Below are 18,801 nucleotides of genomic sequence, written 5' to 3' on the forward strand. Positions count from 1 at the left end.
CAACTCTTCCATCTGCCTGATAACTGCTCCACAGATCAGCTGTCACAGCTCCAGCTCTCAGCTCCAGCTCTGCAAACCAACTGACTCCATCTGACCAAACTGATCCAACCGACTTCTTCAATTCCCAAAATCATCTGACTTCTTCAGTTCCAAAAACCATCTGACTTCTCTGCTCTTCTGTTCTCTGATAATATGGGAGGCTCTCTGCTCATGGAAATTTCCAGCAAGCATCCTGCCTCCCACCGAATTCCTGTACCAGGCCCCGCACTCCCTGCGCTCCCACAGTGGCCAACTGTAGTTGCGTCTAGAGCCCGGGGAAGTAAGCACATTCCTTCGATAAGGGCCGGTCCTTACCGGTTTCTTACTAGTGAATAACAGGCTCAACTCTAAACATCACTTCTGACCTACAAGCGCCTCAGACAACTGAGGCAGGAAGACAAGATGGCTGCTCTCTAGTTTAGGCCTTTAGGCCCGAAAAGAGGCAAAGGAGACATATAATCACGCCAAAGCCAATAGGCAAACACTGCAAAAAGATAAATACTGCAAAGGAAAGATGGCTACCCTCTAGTTTAGGCCTCTAGGACCGAAAAGAGGCAAAAGAGACATAGAATCATGCCAAAGCAAATAGGCAAGCCCTTCAAATAGGCTAAAAATAGGGATCTAACCACTATACTAGGATGGTAGTAGACCAAAGTCACCATCACTCAGAAATAGAACAAAATATCCGGTCTGGACTGCGGTAGCTCGCATATTATCGGAAGTGGTACTGGAGCGAGTTGAGTGTACCCCTGAATTGTGTCTTCTAGGCTATGTCAATGGTCTAAAGCCCGCTAACCGCCGCCTCGTGGCGATTGCCACTTTGCTGGCAAAACGTGCTGTGGCAAAGAGTTGGTAAGCACGCTCGGCTCCCACGGTCAAATTGTGGCTTACTGATCTGTCATACTGTAGGGACCAGTTGCTGGCTTACGGGGAGGAGCTACCTGAGGCTTCCCGCCCGCAGGACTTCTGGAGCCCCTTGACAACATACATGCTTGCACACCCTGACCTGCTTGGGGGGGAGCGGCTTGACACATAGGTCGCTGTGAACACTATTCACAGATTACAGTCATTCTACATTGTAAGCTCTGTGTGCTATACTGTATTGGCATTAAGATACTACTCACCATACACTCTATCTAATGAAACACGCATGCATGGACGGAACTGTCTTGAGGAGAAGGCTTTGCAGTGTTGGTACAACATGGTAGATGGGATGGGGTGGGGGGAGAGTTGGGTGTTTTCTTTGCAATTTAGCAAAGCCTGTATATGCTACGAATTGACTAACTGTGCCTCTATAATGTACAGATTTACAATGTACTGTGGAAATGGTAGGCATATGTTTTATGCAGCTGTATGCTGTATGTTGTACTCTTGAGATGCTAAAAAACTTTAGAAAAAAAAAGCTTGAAGAGTGTTGGCAGAACTCAAAGGAAATAGCTGGTACCGCTGCTTTGAAGTTGACTGGCAGACTGGAAGTGAGTGTGGCTATGGATCTGTTCTGGAATCATGCCAGGAAGCTTCACAAGACTATGGAGGACCTGTGGGGTAAAGCAAATGATGTCCATGCAGTCCCGCTGAAGCTGCAATGGTCTTGAAAGTTGGATTTTTTTGAAGTCCCAACTTATACGACTTTCTGGGGCAGCTCCACTTATCAACTTATGCCTAAGAATAGCAGGACATCAAGTACATGACTGAGTGCTCAGGACACATTTCGATAGAGGTCACCAGCAAGGTCCATTACAGTTCCATTTGATCCATTTGAAACTGGTCCACCAGCCACTCCAGAAAAATACCTCTAGCAACCTATGTGCATGTATGTTTTTCTTGCGTCTATCAGATAATACAGAATCTTCCACACGGTAGCCCAGCATCCGGCGCAGCAAAGATTTTAACACAGCACCTTTAGTAAAGGGTTTTATTTTACAAAATGCAAGGACTCTCTCTCTTAGAATAAGGCTTGGGGTTTTATTTTACACAATGCTCTCACATCACAAAGAAAGCACACTCACTCACACATCACAAAGACAACACATCAAATGATCACAGCCACTGGCTCACATCACAATGTTAATAATCAAAATTAACCCTGGGCGTAGTTCGAGTAGTAGCTAAGCGAAGTGCGAACTGCGTAGTGCGATAGGGAACATGCTGTTCGCACTGATTGCACAGTGCCGGATGCTTGTCCGAACTAAGCAATCATTGCAAATGGCATCTTGCACAGTGCAAGCAGTAGTTTTCTGCTGCTCAAGTAGATTTGTACTCGCGCGGCAGCTTTCTCAACGCGGACTGGTAGTTTTTCATCTCGAGCGGTCGCAAGCATACACGACCCCTCGCAATGAGAAACCTGACCTCCCCACGTTGAGAATCTCGCCGGGAGGTTTATTTTCCAAGCTCACGATCGGCAACTTGATGTTGCTGATTGCGAATGAGGAAAAAGTCTCGCCGGGATGGAGACTTTCCTTGCTCCTGGTCGCCAACTTGAAGTTGAGGACCGCGAGCTATGCGTTTTTGCACTGTGCTACGTGCAATTTGAAAGGGTTAATTAAAACTCAACACTTCACCTGGTGCAAAAACACTGCATCTTAGCCCACTTCTGACGGGGGATTCACAGCCGGGGTTCAGAGCTCAGAAACCAGGTTGTCCTGAAATAGACGCTTCCGTCCTCTTTCGGATTCCAAAATTCTGGTTTCTGAGTCAGCAACAATCAGCTTAAAACACACTAGAAGGTTTGAGAAAGACTTCCCCCCGGGCCAAAGGAATCTTACCAGAACTGCCCAGGTTTCAAGCAAGCATTCCCATGGCAGGAAGGAGTTCTCACGTCCCCTTCTCCAAATCTCGCATGTTCCAGCCTCTATCTTGACGGAGCTCACACAGCCTTACAGAGTACATAAACAATCCCTCACGAAAACAAAAAGACCTTGAACGTGAATAACCCAAGCAACTTGCAAGCGCTGCTGTGCACGCAGAAAAGCTGATGCAAGGCAAAGCCAAGAAAAAAGTCCATAGTAAGAACTTCATAATTCTCATCAATGTACAACACAATGCTCAACTATGCACAACTACTTATATTTTCACATACTTCATCTCCTAATCTACAACACCGAGCACATGTGTGCATCACTGCTCACAACACTGCACTTCGGGACCAAAAAAGTACATTCCACAACTCTCTCTCCCTTTCATGCTTTCAAATACACAACCCACACGTTCTATTCTTGGCAAGGCTGTCTACTCCGTGACAGCTCCCACTGAAATACAGCAAGATTACAAGAAAGAGAAGCAAGGCATATGCAGGACCATCGTACATCCAGGCTAGGATGAAATAACACACTAAAGTCAGTTAAAATAATGGTAGTCAAAGGTCATCATAGGGTGTCAAACCACAAGAGTGCCTCTACCACTACATCAGGGGTGTAACAAACACCCCCACAGCCCCCGTGGTGGGGGGTGGCCCCCAGGCATCAGTAGGTAACGGGCCCCCCTCAGCTCATCTGCAGAGAGCTGTGTGTCCCACTCTCTTGCTCTAAAGCTGCTGCAGTCTGCAGCCTGCTCTGAGCTCCTTGCACTGGTGACCTAGGACAGAAGAGAAACAAGGTAACAAGTTACATTGTTTCTCTTCAGTCAGTGCCCGGCCGGAACAAGGATGGGGGTGGGGACCCCTAGAGAGAGCATTCCCCACAGGAAGGAGGAAGCTGTTTGGCAGCACAAGATGGTTAAAAAGCTTTCATGAACTTGGGTTATCATTCCTCTGTTTTTCTTTGTACTTCCATCCTCCATTCTTTTTCTCCTCCTATCACAGCATCTCGCACTTGCTGCTGTTCTACATTAATGTGTATATCAATCTGGACAGTGGTTTTAAGGAATACAGAGACCCTTCGCTGCGGTTTGCAAAAGAAATGTGTTGTGTTTTTTATTTATTCATCATCCAAACAACTGATAGCAAAGGGACAAAAGGCATGTGTACTCTGTTAATAGCCTTTACATTATTGTGATTTTCGTCCTGCTTGCATGTTGACATATAGTCAGGTGAAATAATGAAAAAACATAAGCAAATATATTTACGTGGCCTTTATGCTAGCAAAAAGAAGAATGGCCACGGCGTAGACAGCTTCAGAAGCCCTCTCCACAGAAGTATTGCTCATGGATGTAAAGAAACGGGCGAACACTGAACATTACACGATATTCAAAATACCAAAACGGGTGGCACGCCGCCAGAGACACTCTCCTGCAAGTAAAACTGACAAATGCCTGCTTGAAAGATCAGTAAATTTAAGAATGCTGTTGCATTCTTCTGAAGATGACAATACAAGTTACTGGAAAAACATAGTACACCACAGATTGGAACCCAGCCTGAAAACCATTTATCAAGGATAGTTAGGCCATCCGGACACAAAATCAATGATTAACCACAAAAAAATAAGAGAGTATGAGGATGTGGCCTAAGGGCTAGATCGGTCGACCTCAAATCTGGGGAACCAGGTTCGTTAAGTTCGGGCTATATAAAAGTTCAAAGAACAAAAAGAGCTGGCTGGGGCAGGAGAAGGTTTGCAGTTCCAGTTGCAGGACTCTGCTGGAACGCATTGGAAGGTACAAAATCAGGGGCAGAGCTATCAGTGGTGCAGCCAGTGTACTAGTAGTGGCATCGAGGTTCAGGAGCGAGGAGGGGGGCATCTTGCCTGTGTAGACTGCATTTATTTCACTGGTTGGCTCCTCAGATATGTGTTTTCCTCGTATCTGCCCCGCACCAACCTCTCTATTTCCACTCTCTAGAGAGAAAGAAACTGGAAGAGAAGGTAGAAAAAAACGGGCCGGCTGCAGATAGGCATCAGAGATGATCAGTGGTTTAATTTGTAGATGATTTCTGAGAGGCTGTATCGTGATGGTGCTCTGGCTGCTCGTCTGGAGTTGTGATAATTTATAAGTGAGTGGCGCAGCATCAACCATCCAATGTCAGAGCAGTTCATAATCAAGACACCTTAGAGGAAGGGTCGAGAAGGCAGGGCAAGCACTTTCGGCACATGCAATGCTTTCATTTCGTCACTTACCACCAGGGCCGGCTTTAGCTCTGGTGGTGCCCGGTGCTACAGTCTTTTTTGGGGTCCCTCCTCCAATGATCTCCTCTTCCGATGCCCTCACTAACATATGGCAAAAGTACCCCTCATCTCTCCATAGCCCCTCTCTCACATACATTTAATTTGTTTTAAAGCACTGTTATAGGCTGGCTTTACTAATCCACTCACCTAGCCCAATAAAATATAGATCTGTTCTTTGCGACAAGCATACTGTGCTACTTTATTGCAATTCAAAATTGCCACTGACTATACAAAACTCCAATCTCTTTCTCTCTAGCAGGAACATTAATCACAAGAGTTATCTTGACATTCTTATTGCTGCCTGGAAGCAAGATACACAAGGATCTCTGCAGCAGGCGTTTTTAATTCGTAAGTAGCTGCCAAGCACAGCGCCCCTCCTGAGTACAGTGCCCCTCTCTAGATAAGCACCGAGTGCGGCCGCACCACTTTCACTGCCCTAAAGCCGGCCCTGCTCACCACTCCTAAGCTCAATTGCTATATGCATATTTTCCCCTAAAAGCTAGGTGAACTTATAAAAATGAACCAGTAGTGGAAAGCTGAGATAAACACATCTAAGGAAGACAAAGTGTTTTTCCAGGGTGAACGAAGGTGAGTGATTCTGTTCTTGTTCTCAAAACTTAGACACCTACTTGGCATTAAACTAAAGTTTATTGTCTGTACATACAGTCTCTCCTGGGGTGCAACGTTTTTTCAATTTTTGGGGGAATGCCAGGAGCTCATTAAAACAATGTTATAAATGTTATAATTGTTATAAATGTGCTTTACAGCAGTCCATTTAGGGACAGCACTTGTGCTGGAGAAAGGTTCCTTGACCCGAGCTCCAACGTAAACACTGCAGAGGACCCAAGAACACAAAGCGCCAACCAGTGCATATTTGAATGTAGGGGCATAAATGCTGCAATTTGTATTTTTCAGATGGCATTATGTTGTTAAAATCTATACGAAGTGTTATATTAGAGTGCTGCCTATCCATGAGGTGATGCAGCCCTTAGAGTTATTCAACATATTACTCCGGTATGGGATTCTAACCTTATTTTATAGTTTCATTCTCAAGTGCAAAGTGAGGCGTCTACACATAAAGAAGTCTGAACTCTCAGAGAGAAATATAAGGGACAGAGTGGAAGATGAAATTAGAGCTGAGAGCGCGTCCGTCAGAGCAAGAAAATGAGAGAAGAGAAATCTGTGATTGAGAAGTGTAACAATATAAGGGGAAACAAATGTGACGAGCCAGAGAAAATATTCGGTGGCAGGAGAAGCAGAGCATAGGGGGTGATGAACGAGAGAGGGAGGCAAACAGAAAGTAAAATAGAAGAGGAGCAAGATAATGAGAAGAAGATAAATGGAAAGAATGAGAGTAAGTGAGGCAGAGAGAGAGAGAAAGAGAGACGAAGAGTGAGAGAACTAAACAGAGAAAAAGACCTTGAGAGAGGGAGAAAGTGAGAGAGAAGATACAGTGAGATCAAAAGAGAAGACATGTTTTTTGATCTGTTGTTCATGAATTTGAATCTCAACTAGGCCAAGTTTTAGTTTCATATTTTTGAGTTTGGTAAATGTGTACAGTAATGACTTTGAGACTGTAGAAATGCAGAACAAAGAAACACTTTATTATAAGAGGTATCCTGAGGTTAAGAGGGTTATTAGAGAGTTCCGCAGATCAAAGGAGAGTGAAATAAGTTTACAGTGTTTGAGAGTAACAACAAAATATAAGACCACAAATCTGAGAAACCTGAAGCACCCAGAGATGTAAATATATAAACAGAGAGGAAAAAAGTAATCTTTAAAGAGCACAAATGTGTGCATGTGAGAAAGAAAACAGGATTAGAGCATACAATTTTGCAGAATAAATTTGTTTAGTATTGGTCAACATGTTTTTCATTCCTGTCTTATTCACATTTTTGAAATAAAACGTTTCTGGATTTGTGACTTTAAACGCTGAGAAGTATGGAAACATTTCAAAAAATGTTTTCCAGCTGCCCTTTGGCGGCGTTGGACAATGTTCCCATTGATTATAAGTAAAAACATTTCTAGGGTTTGCAGATTTGTGCAAATAATGGTGACCATGATGATTACAACAATACATTTGTTCATAATCTGATGAACCTTCTGAATATTCATGTTTTTTAATTTAGCTGACATTTCTAAACCTGTCATCATATTATTAACAGTTTCAAAGTCCCAATCATCTGAAAATGTGCTGGGTGGCGAAAAGGATAGACGGGGGAAAGATGGCGGCCGGACGTTAACCCGGTCGGGAGCTCCTTGCCTCTTATCTCAAATGAAGCAGAACGAAGGCGCTATGCTTTGAAAAGCTTAACTCAATAATGTAGACGTTTGTGGCGACGTCCGATTTTTTAAAAATCTACACTGGGATCTCCTTTCACCCCGTGGAGCCTGCAGCGTCTACAGATAAGGATACGGAGCACGGAAAAGATTAGCTTAAAAAAAAAAACGCAAATTGAACTTACATGCTGCCGAGAAATGCCTCCCGATGCCGGGGAGCGGGAGCAGAATCGACATGCAGCGGCGGTCACACGCCTGACTGAAAGCGCGAAACAAGAGATCCGAGCTTCACGAAACATCCGCGGCAGCAGCAGCAGCTCTGTGCTCCACTCGCAAGTCTGTTGGTGGGAGGCGGCCTGTGAAGCCCAATGCAGCTGCAGAAGGGCAGTAAGGCAGATTCTGTTTTCTTCCGTGGGAAGGCGAGGGAAGCTAGGGAAGCTACACGGAGCAGTTCTGTCTCAAGTAAACAGAAAATCATAGGCAAATGCTAACGTGAAGGTTTAGAAACACTCGAGGTACTTGGGGGTGTTGGAGGATTAGAAGAGAGCTTTTGCTGTGGTCCAAGACTTTGAATCGCGGTCGGAACCCTCACCGGACAGAGAGCTTGCCCCAATACTCTTTACACAATTAGAGTTGTTAGAAGCTCAGGTGCCTCTGTTTTGTTTTAAACAAAGTAAGAACTTCGTAGAGAGGTTGCTTTCAGCAAAGGTGGAGGGGCCAGGTCAGCCTCTTGTGATGGCATTATTCCAACCCCCAGCTTGTATAGACGACAGGGGGGTGAACATCAAAGGAAGGGGCTACAGTTAGAGCAAATTCCTCCTGGAGAGTCTCAGGGACCTAAAAAAGAATTTCAACGAGCCGCTATCGGAGAATTGCCACAAAGTAAGAAAGTACCGGATTTGGGTGCACCCTTGGGTGGTCCTGATAGTAAAGGTAGGTCCTCCTACTGCCTTAGGAATAGACAATTTCTGAAAGCGAATTTTCCACCCACTACGAAACAGCCAGTTGTCCCCAAGATCACCAGAAGAATTATCCGCAAAGCCTTAAAACTTCAAGCGAATAAAGGCAGTAATAAGAAAAAACAATTAGGGGACAGTCTAGAGACTGGGGAGGAAAGTAGGACTACCAAAATAAAAGTTACTCCATCATTAAGGTCGTATTTTAAGATACAGAATCAAGGTTGTAATAAGGAAAAGAGTAAGGAACAAAGAGAAACAACACTGCCTAGAAGTGAAATGGACGATAGCCTGGCTCCCGGCACAATGGATCTTGGAATTGCTGAAGCTAGTGGAACAGCGGAGGGGGGGATAAATGATGTGGATGTCGATCTTACTCAGGTACCTGCTCCCTCTCAAAGTCAAAGTTCTAGCCCGACCCGAAGCTTACCACCCAGTTCAGATAAAAGTCTGCTTCATAGCTTGGCACAGAGTCCGCCTGGAAACACATCCACAAACTTGTCAATAGCTGTGTCTAAAAATCAGGTTTTTGTTTCAAGACCCGCCAAGGATAAACCCCGAAGCAGTACAGATACCCTGCTGGAAAAGAAGATGGAAGAATTCAGATCAAGCTTTGAAATCTCTGAAAGCAACCAAAATAAGATACAGGAAAAATTTGAGCTGCTGGATGTTAAGTTGAATGCGCTGGGAGAGAGAGTCAAAGCAGTGGAAGAGGTGGTGGAAGGGCTAAATAAAAATGTTGAAGTAACCCAGAAGGAGATAAGATCTCTGAAAGCCAAAGATAAAAACATTGAAGAAAAGCTGGAAGCGTTAGAAAACCAATCTCGAAGGTGCAGCCTCAGACTGCTCAATGTTCCTGAAGGACGAGAAGGTTCAGACATAAAAAACTTTGCGGTCTCTCTGCTGGAGGAGTGTTTCCCTTGGAGTAAAACCCATGGTCTGTTAGAAGATATTCAACGGGTACACAGAGACCCATTTGGTAAATCAAAGGAAAGAAAAAACCCAAGGAAAATCTTAATAAACTTTAAGACATACACACTCACAGAGAAAATACTGAGTGAGGCACTGAAAGTAGGAGAACTTAGCAAGGATAATTGGTCCTTTAAAATTAGATCAGACATCGCTAAAGCGACTCAGGACAGGCAGTGGGAACTAGGTCAGTTGATGCCGGAATTAAAAACACTAGGCGCCACTGTCCAAATAAAAATTCCCAGCTTCCCTCAGAATAATGTGGAAGAACAAAATGCATAATATTAGAGATCCTAAAGAAGTCGAAACCTTAATCGGGCAAATGCAAGATCAGATAAAAATTCAATCACTGACCCAAATATAAAACACAAACTTTTTTGTATGGAAAAAAAAAGAAAAAAAGTGGTAGCAACCTATAAGAAGAATTAAATAGAGGCAGGGATCTCAAAGTGGGCCAAGAATAGATCCCAAAGGAGGATCAGGGAGGTTTCCCCAAGGAGGGTGGGTGTATCATCTCACTTTGGTTTTGTTTCTTTTCACTACTTCCACATTAGTTTTAACTTATAATCTCAAAAAAAAGGAAAGAAAGAAAAAATAAAGCTGCGAAAATGCACGGGGGATGGGAGCAAGATAGGAAAAAAAACGAAAAAAAATGTCCTCTTCAACCCATTAGATATAAAAGGAAGGAGAAATTCAGGGGCTGGTGAAATAAGAGAAAGAAATGAGTCAGAGAATGAAACAAGTAAAGATAACTACCTGGAATGTGAATGGGCTACGGACCAAGTGTAGGCGGAGGAAGATCTTTGAATATTTAAAATCATTTGATAGTGAGATCATAATGCTACAAGAAACTCATTTATTAAAGAAAGAATGGGAGGAAATAGTGAAAAATCTAAGCTGGTTGGACTCTTATATATATATATACGGACCAAGAATGTGTTATAAAGAGGATAGCTATCCTATTTAAGAAATCTCTGAGAGTAAGGATAGAGTCTACAGAAGTAGATTCTAAAGGAAGGTGGGCAATAGCTAATATCAGATTACTTAACCAAACCCTTTCTGTGGTGGGCTATTACGGTCCAAACTTGGACGGTCCTTCCCCCCTTCAAACATTATATTCCCATCTGATCTCAATACCAGGCCCCATCATTATAGGTGGAGACTTTAATAATATACCAGACCCTAAAGTTGATAGATATCCAAAGGGGAAACAAATCAATCTTCTGAAAATGAGAGAATGGCTGAAAATTTATAAAAAGGATCTGAACCTAATAGACATCTGGAAAAAGAAGGGGGATGACCAAGAGAAGTTCTCTTTCAAGAACAAGAAACTAGCGATACAGTCTAGAATAGACTGTTTCTTAATAGAATAGGGTCTACTGGAAAAAACTCTAAAAGTAGCCCATCTCCCTGCTCACTTGACAGATCACTCAGCAGTACAAATGATAGTCATATTAAAGGATATAACGAAACCCTCAAGGTGGACGATGGATCGTTCAATTCTTTTAAATCCTGAGACTGTCAATCAACTCAGGGAGGAGACAAAACATTTTTTTGAAATCAATAATGAAGGGGCCCCAACCCATATAGTTTGGGACACATATAAAGTGGTGATATGGGGTACATTGTTAAGCCTAGCCTCCCATAAATCGAGAGAGCTTAAAAAGAAAATACAAAGTATAAAGGAAAACATCTCATTAATAGATCAACAAATATTTACAGATCCAAGAGGGCCAGCTTTGGAAGTAGAGAGAGTTAAGCTAAAAAATAGGCTTTCAGAAATTTTGGAAGATAAATTGAAAGAAAGGTGGGAATGTAGTAAGCTGGCACATTACGAATATGGGGAGGGCTGCGGAAAATTACTGGCTTGGAAGATAAGAACAGATAGGTCTAGAAACAAAATCCCATTTATAGACCCACGAAACCCAACACATAATGGAGCAGAAGAAGATACTATAAAGCAAGAATTCTTAGCCTTCTTTGTGGTTCTCTACTCTGATGACTGTAACCCATCTATGGAAGAGATTGACACATTTTTAGAGGCACAAAATATCCCAAAGCTAACCCAAGAAGAGAAAGACAAATTAAACTCAGAAATCACTACTGTAGAAGTAGAGGAAGTTATAAGAAATTTAAAAAGAGGTAAGGCTGCAGGTCCGGACGCCCTCCCAAATGAGCTTTATATTAAACTAAAAGACACTCTTGTTATCCCCCTTACTACTCTCTTTAATAGAGTTTTTCTTGAAAACTGCAGTTTTCCTGACTCCTTGAATGACGCAACTATTTCTATCCTCCTAAAAACAGGTAAAAATTCTAAGAAATGCGAGTCCTACCGTCCTATATCCATCTTAAATTGCGACTACAACATTTTTACCCAAATAATGGCGAAAAGGCTTGGTTGTGTGATCGGTTCCCTAATTGACTCTAACCAAAAAGGCTTTGTGGCAGGTAGAAATTTGCATCATTTAACCCATGAACTTATTGGAGCAATAGACATTGCCATTTGCGAGAAGCTGCCTCTATCTATAATCACTATCGATGCAGCAAAAGCTTTTGATAGTCAACTGGCTCTACCTGAGTGAGGTGCTAAAAAAATTTGATTTAGGAACTAACATCTTGAATATGGTAAAAAACATTTACAATACTCGTAAGGCCAGAATATTAATCAATGGAGAGCTAACTGATCATCTTTTAATACAGAGCGGTACACGCCAGGGATGTCCTCTATCCCCGTTGTTATTCAATTTATATATGGAACCAGCAGCTGAGTGTCTTAGGAATCATCTTGCCATTACCCCGTTCTCATACCAAGGCTGGCACAAAAAAGTAGCACTATATGAAGATGACCTAATGATATTTACCTGTCATCTTAAGGAAGCCCTTGAAGCAACGGAGGAGACTCTAATTAACTTTGGGAAAATCTCGGGCTATCAAATAAACAAATCTAAAACAGAGACTATGACTTGGAACGAGGTCTTCTTGAGCCCCTATAATAAAGAAACAATCAGATACCTGGGTATTGACTTGGTTAAAGATCTAGATAAGGTTCCACAGATTAACTTCCATAGAGTCCAGGTTGAAGTTAAAAGATTACTGAAAGTATGGAGTGGCTTGCCGTTGTCTATACTGGGTAAATCGAACATTCTTAAAATGTCAGTCCTACCGAAGTTTACGTTCAACTTTGGAGCCATTCCGCTAGAGTTCAATAGGGAGTCTATTAAGAAAATCCAGGGAGAGATATCTAGTTTTATTTGGTCATCGAAAAAACCCAGAATTGCTTGGACTAAAATTAGGAGAAGAAAAAAACAGGGTGGGTTAGCCACCCCAGATATTTTAGAATAATGTAGAGCATTCCAATTTAAAAATAGTAGAATCTTGTTAGGCCCATATAAAAATTACCCATTATCTATGCAGATAATGACAAATAACACCAGTCACTTCCTTTTTAAATTCGGTCACCCGAAATTTTTCAAAAAAGTCAAGCTGAAGACTCTAAAAGCAGCTGCTAAATCATGGTATTGCATCAGGTCTACTGTGAATATCCCCCTTTACAGCGATAAAGCTCCTATTTGGGACTCACCTTGTACCCCGGAATGTCTTAAAGACTCTTTGCCGCTCCCCCTAAAATCAACGGGAATTGCAGTATGGGGGCATTTACTATATCAGAATAAAATCTTAGACTGGGAAATACTAAATGAAATCACAAACTCTTCTTTAGCTAAGTTTAAACATTATCCACTCTTAAGTTGGGCAAAATCAGTTAAGGAAACCAAAACAGGCAATACACCCATGAAAGTAAAATGTTGGAGAAGCCTTTCAAGAAAGAGGTATCATTCTGGTATTGGGCCCTCATAACATCAGGGGAGGAAGAATTTCGGATACCGGAGAGAATCTGGGGGAAAGATCTGCCAACCATGGATACAAACCTCTTATGGCAAGTATCTATGAGCAAATGCTGGTCAATAGTAACATCTGCGGCATTAAAAAGAAATCACTTATATTCAACCCACAGGGCTTATTGGACGCCGGAAAAACTATCAAAATTTAGCGGATCTGTGGTGAAGTCCTGCCCGAAATGCGGTTTACTGAAGGCCAATGACCTGCATATGTTCTGGCAGTGCCCCCATCTCGAAGGTTTCTGGAAGGCGGTGGGTAAGACCATAGAAGAGGTTTTGGGAAAACGGCTAACAGTGAGTATGGACTTGGTCTTTTTTGGGGTCTCCATCAGCAGATAGACTCACAAAACGTGAAGAAAATCTGGTGTTTTTTTTAATCTTATTAGCCAGAAGAGAGATATGTGTAAAATGGATAACACCAATAGCTCCGCTACAGGATGAGTGGCTCTCTTCAGTGCTTAGAATTTATAATTTACATAAAAAAAAGAAACCATTTTCTAGAAAATTAAGTTTTTGGGAATTGTGGGAAAATCATTATCGGGGTTTGAATGTCTGATGGTTTATTGTGTTCTTTCTCCTTGTTTTCTTTTCTTTACATGTACGTCCTATGATTAAGTGCAAGCAACACTTGATAGGATCGAAAGCCTATTAGAGTAGCCATGATGGCTAGCTCAACCCACCCCGAAAAGTAACATTCTATAATAGTAATTGGAAGTAAAGGGTCCCCTATTTTTCCCGTATTGTTCCTACACGGTGGCAGGTACAGGACACGGTCGAAGGGAAAAGGGGGTAACCCGGATAACTCCTTACTATAAGTGATGCACAATGAGGACTAAAGAAAAAAAAAAGAAAATGTGCTGGGTGAAACAAAGTCACTCAAAGAAACCTTTAACTGGTGTAGAATCTTCAACAGTTCTACAGAGCCATAAATGTCATAATCAGTTGTGTCCCATGCTATACCGCCAGGTATAGGAACGGCTGTGATGTTCACTGATGACAGGTCTCTTGGGTCACGATGAGATGACTTGTGAGGTTCCAGGGGTAAGTTGATGTTCTTACTTGCTGTGTCCATTGTACTGTATTTTCCATCTATCATCTTTCCCAAACTTAAAACAAGAATGAGTCAAAGTAGGAGAAAAAGTACACCTAACACAATCCAAAATTCAACCCATGGTGAAACCAGATATGTATTTTCAAGTTGATGAAAGAGTTCTGTTATTATTTCTTTGAAAGTTTTATTTGCTGGCGTTGTTTCCGGTTCACTGGGATCCTCAGAAAATGTATCAAAGTTGATGAAATAGCCAGAGGCAGTTCTGTCAATTGTTGGAATAGCATCAGGATTGTTTGGAATCGTTGTAGCTGCATCTTCCTAAGTGTTATGCTATATCATTGTAGACAGGTGTTTCTTGACTAACTGTTCTTTGGGTTACAAGAGGCACAAGTTCCATGGATTTGTTGCATAGTTCTTCTTTTCTTACTGCAGGTTTATCAAAGGTGATAAGTCTTTCCGTTTGAACCTCTTGGATTGTAGCAACATTAGGTTGTCTGCTACATCTTGGAAGTCCACTAGGCCTACTACTTTTTATCGGCCACATGATGTAGTTTGACCAGGTCGATGGATACAACTCTGTTCTCCCTTTTACCAACAAGTGGAGGTAGTAACACTGATCTTGTTCCATGGATTGTTTTTCTGTAAGAAGGCCCAAATTCCTTCTTTCCCACTATCTTTTCCCTGACTAGATCCCCAATCTTTGGAATCCAGACAGGTCTTGCTGGGACAGGTGTTTTTTTTCAGAGGTCGTTGGCTTCTGTATTGTGTTGCTCAGACTTCTTCTTGTTTCATTTAAGTCCTGCAAAACAACCAAAGGGTCTTTGATATCGAAGAGTTTTTGTTCCACCCCTGAAGTTTGATGATCGAGGTCTTTGATAATCATTCTAGTACCAAACAGTAATTCATATGGAGTGATTCCACCCAGAGAATTTCTTGACAGATTGTTAAGACTACTTTGGACACTTGTTAGATGTTTGACCCACCCGTCACCCGAACCTAATACCCTAGCTGTTATAGATTGCTTTATGCCACAGTTTTTTCTTTCCACTACCGCATTTCCCTCAGGATGGAATGGACTTGAGTACCGCAATGCAACACCCAAGACGGGCCATGGCCTATTTGTAAGCTCGAAAGCTAAACGCAGGACCCTGGTCAGAATGTAGCGTGCCGATTGCGTATGTGCCGATAAAGACTCGCAAATCTTTTATAACAGTTCGGGCGTCAGCTGAGTGCTGAGGCCACATTCAAATGAATCTTGTGCAGGAATCCACTGCGACCATGATATATATATAGAGTTGCCATCCCTTTGTAAGGGACCACAGTGGTCCAGGTAAACGCATGCTAATGGTTTATCTGAAATTAGAAGGGGTGTCTGCGCAGGTCGTTTCACTGTTGAAACTTTCATTTTTTGGCAGATTTAACATTCTAGGACAGTTTCCAGTTTGTTTCCTCATGCGTGGCCACCAATATCTCTGTTTTAATAGTGATACTGTGGCGGAAACTCCTGCGTGTGCAGAAGCGAGCCCTTCATGTACTGCTAAGATTAGTCCTAACCTATGTTCCATGTTTGGAATTGCCCTATCCCCCACTCCAGGGATTCGAGCAAAAGGAACATTATGTGCATAAGTTATATATGAGTACTTTACTGGAAAGCCTTTTGGGAGTGTTTTACCACTTTCTTTTACTGAAGCGGTGACAGCTTGCATTATTTCGCTGTCTATTTTTCTTTTTGAACGAGTGATTGCTGCTACGGAAGCCGTTTGCACAGCTGCCTTCGCGGCTTCATCAGCCAATTAATTCCCTGTAACGTGAACACCATCACGCTGATGACTCAGTGTATGGATCACGTGAGTCTTTTGTAGTTCTTTCCTTAACAGAACTACCTGTTCCCAAAGCATTTTATGCTTGATTGTGCCCCCTTTTGTGTCTTTGAAACTGTTTTGAACCCAGTTCTGCAAATATTCATTGTAAGATTGATCGCAGTAATACGAATCGCATACTATGAGTGTGGGGAACTCGCAATCGGTATTTTAAAGCGCCATCTTGAAAGCCTATAGTTCAGCTTGCTGAGCTGTACAGTCTACGAGTGATTGAGTTTTAGTGACCATTGGTCTGAATTTTCCCTCGTGCCAGTGACCTTTAACAATCGCGCACGCAGCACTATAGGCTTGATAACCCCCAATTGCAGGCTGTGATGATCCGTCTGTATAAATTATACATCTGTAATGTTCTAGATGCAGAATCTCGGTCGGCAGGGGACATTCGTGTTCGTATTGTAGAAAATCTTGTGTTTTCAAGTAGGGGTCAAAAACGTATTCAACGTCTGTTGCAGCAAGAGAACTAACCCATTGTATCCATCTCGGATGTAATGCCATAGCATTTGGAATGCTTGCTTTCGTCACTGCCTCTAGGGCAGGTAAAGGTGTAACGATCATCATGCGTTTACCCTGCACAAGGGCTCTCTCTTTTGCTACTGCAGTTTGAACCACTGTCAGAATTTTTTCTGTAGAAGTAAATTTAATTTCAGCTTGTGTGTACAAGTGTGATTTGTATGCTATTGGTACCTTTTCACCTTCATTAAAGGTTAGGTACGTGAATCCGCATCTCCCTGATGATTCGGATTACAAGATTGTGCACATTGTCGCATGTCTGTAACTGTGTTTTTGCTAACATGTCTGTTTGCACTGATCGCAAAATTTCTGTGTGTTTTTGAGTCCAATCAGTTGGTTTGAAGTCAGGTTTGATTAGTTCGTAGAGAGGTTTAACCCTTTCTGCGTAATTTAGAACATAAGTTCTTCCAAAATTCAGGAAGCCTAGAATTGACTGCAAGTTTTTCAGTGTTTTTGTAGGCTGGAGCAGTGCACACTTCTCTAGAAAGTTTGCTGCCAGGTTTTTGCCTTCACTTGAAAGTTCGTATCTTAAGAATAGGATGTTGAGGTGGGCAATTCGTGATTTCTTAAAATTGAATTTGTACCCTTCAGAAGCGAACCCAAGTATAATGGTGTTAACTCTTTTCAAGTGCCTGTCCAAGTCATCGTCTGTAAGATAGATGTCATCGACATAAGATAATGCCTCATCATCGTACGTTTGTAGTAACTCTGTTAATCTGGCTGAAAATTACCCTGGACTATTCTTGAATCCCTGGGGGAGATAGCAAAATTGTCGCTGTGTCCCCATAATTGAGAAAGCGATCAAGTACTGCTTTCTGGTGCAATGTTTTGATAGAAGAAACCGCTAGAAATATCTAATGTTGTTTTATATTTTTTGCGCACGATGTTATTCATCAGTGCTGCACTGTTTGCATTCTGTACTGCAAAAGTTTTGCAACAAGAGTTTAAGTGTCTGTAGCCCAAAACTAGTCGATATGAATTGTCTGGTTTGGAGACAGGAAACAAAGGATTGTTCATAGATGAGGTGCATGTTTCAATCACCCCTTGGTATTCAAGTTGATCTAAGATCTCCTTGACCTGTTTTTTAAGTTCTTACTTAACTGGATACTGCCTTTGTGCAGTAGGTTGATTTTTTTTATAGATTTTGTGGTGAGGGGAAACCTCATCCCATCTTACATGATTTTTATATAATGCAGGAGCCTGGGCTACTGCCCATTTTCTGGCATAGGTGTATTTTTTATGAATTGGAATGTGATTTGAGAAGGCTGGCACAATTATCTGTTCGCCATGTGGGCACTCCCTGACAAATTCAGGTGGCCAGTCTTGTTTAGCTAGAAGAATGTCATAACCCTTAGATAGCTTCTCCCAAAAGAGTGCCTTTATTTTCCTAGGTATGTCCCCCTCCATCCGGAGTGTTACTTCATCTAACTTATGGGGTACACTAAACCTTGTGTCTGCAGTTTCAACTTGAATGCATTCATTCAAGTCCACTGTGTCCAGATGATCCTTCAGGATCCTGCAAGCTATGGTGACTTCTGCTGCGCTGTCTAGCATTGTCTGGGCCCACTCCCCGTTCTTGAGTTGTGTCCTCAAGATCCTCGGCATGTCTGATCTTTATGCTTGCTACCTTCTTCTTGGTGAATTGAGTTTTCTTATTTTTTGGAACGTGCTGTTCGTCTTTGGACTTCACGCGTTCTTCTTTTTGTTCTGATCGTCCTCTTCTTTCGGATTTCTGTGAGGAAGTCTGAAAGGTACGAGAGGAACGTGTATCAGTATCTTGATATCGATCAGGTTTTCTCAAATTATCCCTATTCCTGAGGTTACACCTTTTTTCAGAAGGCTCCTGTTGAGGAGACCTTCCTCTGGACTGAGAACGCTTCTCTTTAGGAAGTGTTTGTTTAGTGTTTTACCACTTCTTTTTAGGAATAGTGAGATTATTTTTAATAAAAACTTTTTCAGGATTTTCTGTTAGTTGGGGTTTTAATGGTTTCCCACCCAAACTATCTCTACCTAGTTCTTCATAGGATTTTTCAATAATTCTTGCAAGTTCATATGGTTGCTCTTATATCTATTTCTTTTACTTTTTGGTGGATTGCCAGAGATGCTGCATCAACTTTAATGTTAGCT

The 18,801-nt window shown here is 42.1% G+C and overlaps 1 protein-coding gene across 1 annotated transcript in view; it reads right to left on the reverse strand.

Moving 5' to 3' along the window:
* Window positions 1-18,801, reverse strand: part of ZCWPW2 (zinc finger CW-type and PWWP domain containing 2) — a 778,017-nt gene that overhangs the window by 233,136 nt on the left and 526,080 nt on the right. The window contains exon 9 of the mRNA XM_086939915.1: window positions 3,554-3,612. Within this exon, the coding sequence (XP_086796041.1) occupies window positions 3,554-3,612 (59 nt within the window). The remainder of the gene's footprint in view (window positions 1-3,553; window positions 3,613-18,801) is intronic.

This window comes from Lissotriton vulgaris, chromosome 10, assembly GCF_964263255.1.
Source record: "Lissotriton vulgaris chromosome 10, aLisVul1.2, whole genome shotgun sequence".
Lineage (NCBI taxonomy): Eukaryota > Metazoa > Chordata > Amphibia > Caudata > Salamandridae > Lissotriton > Lissotriton vulgaris.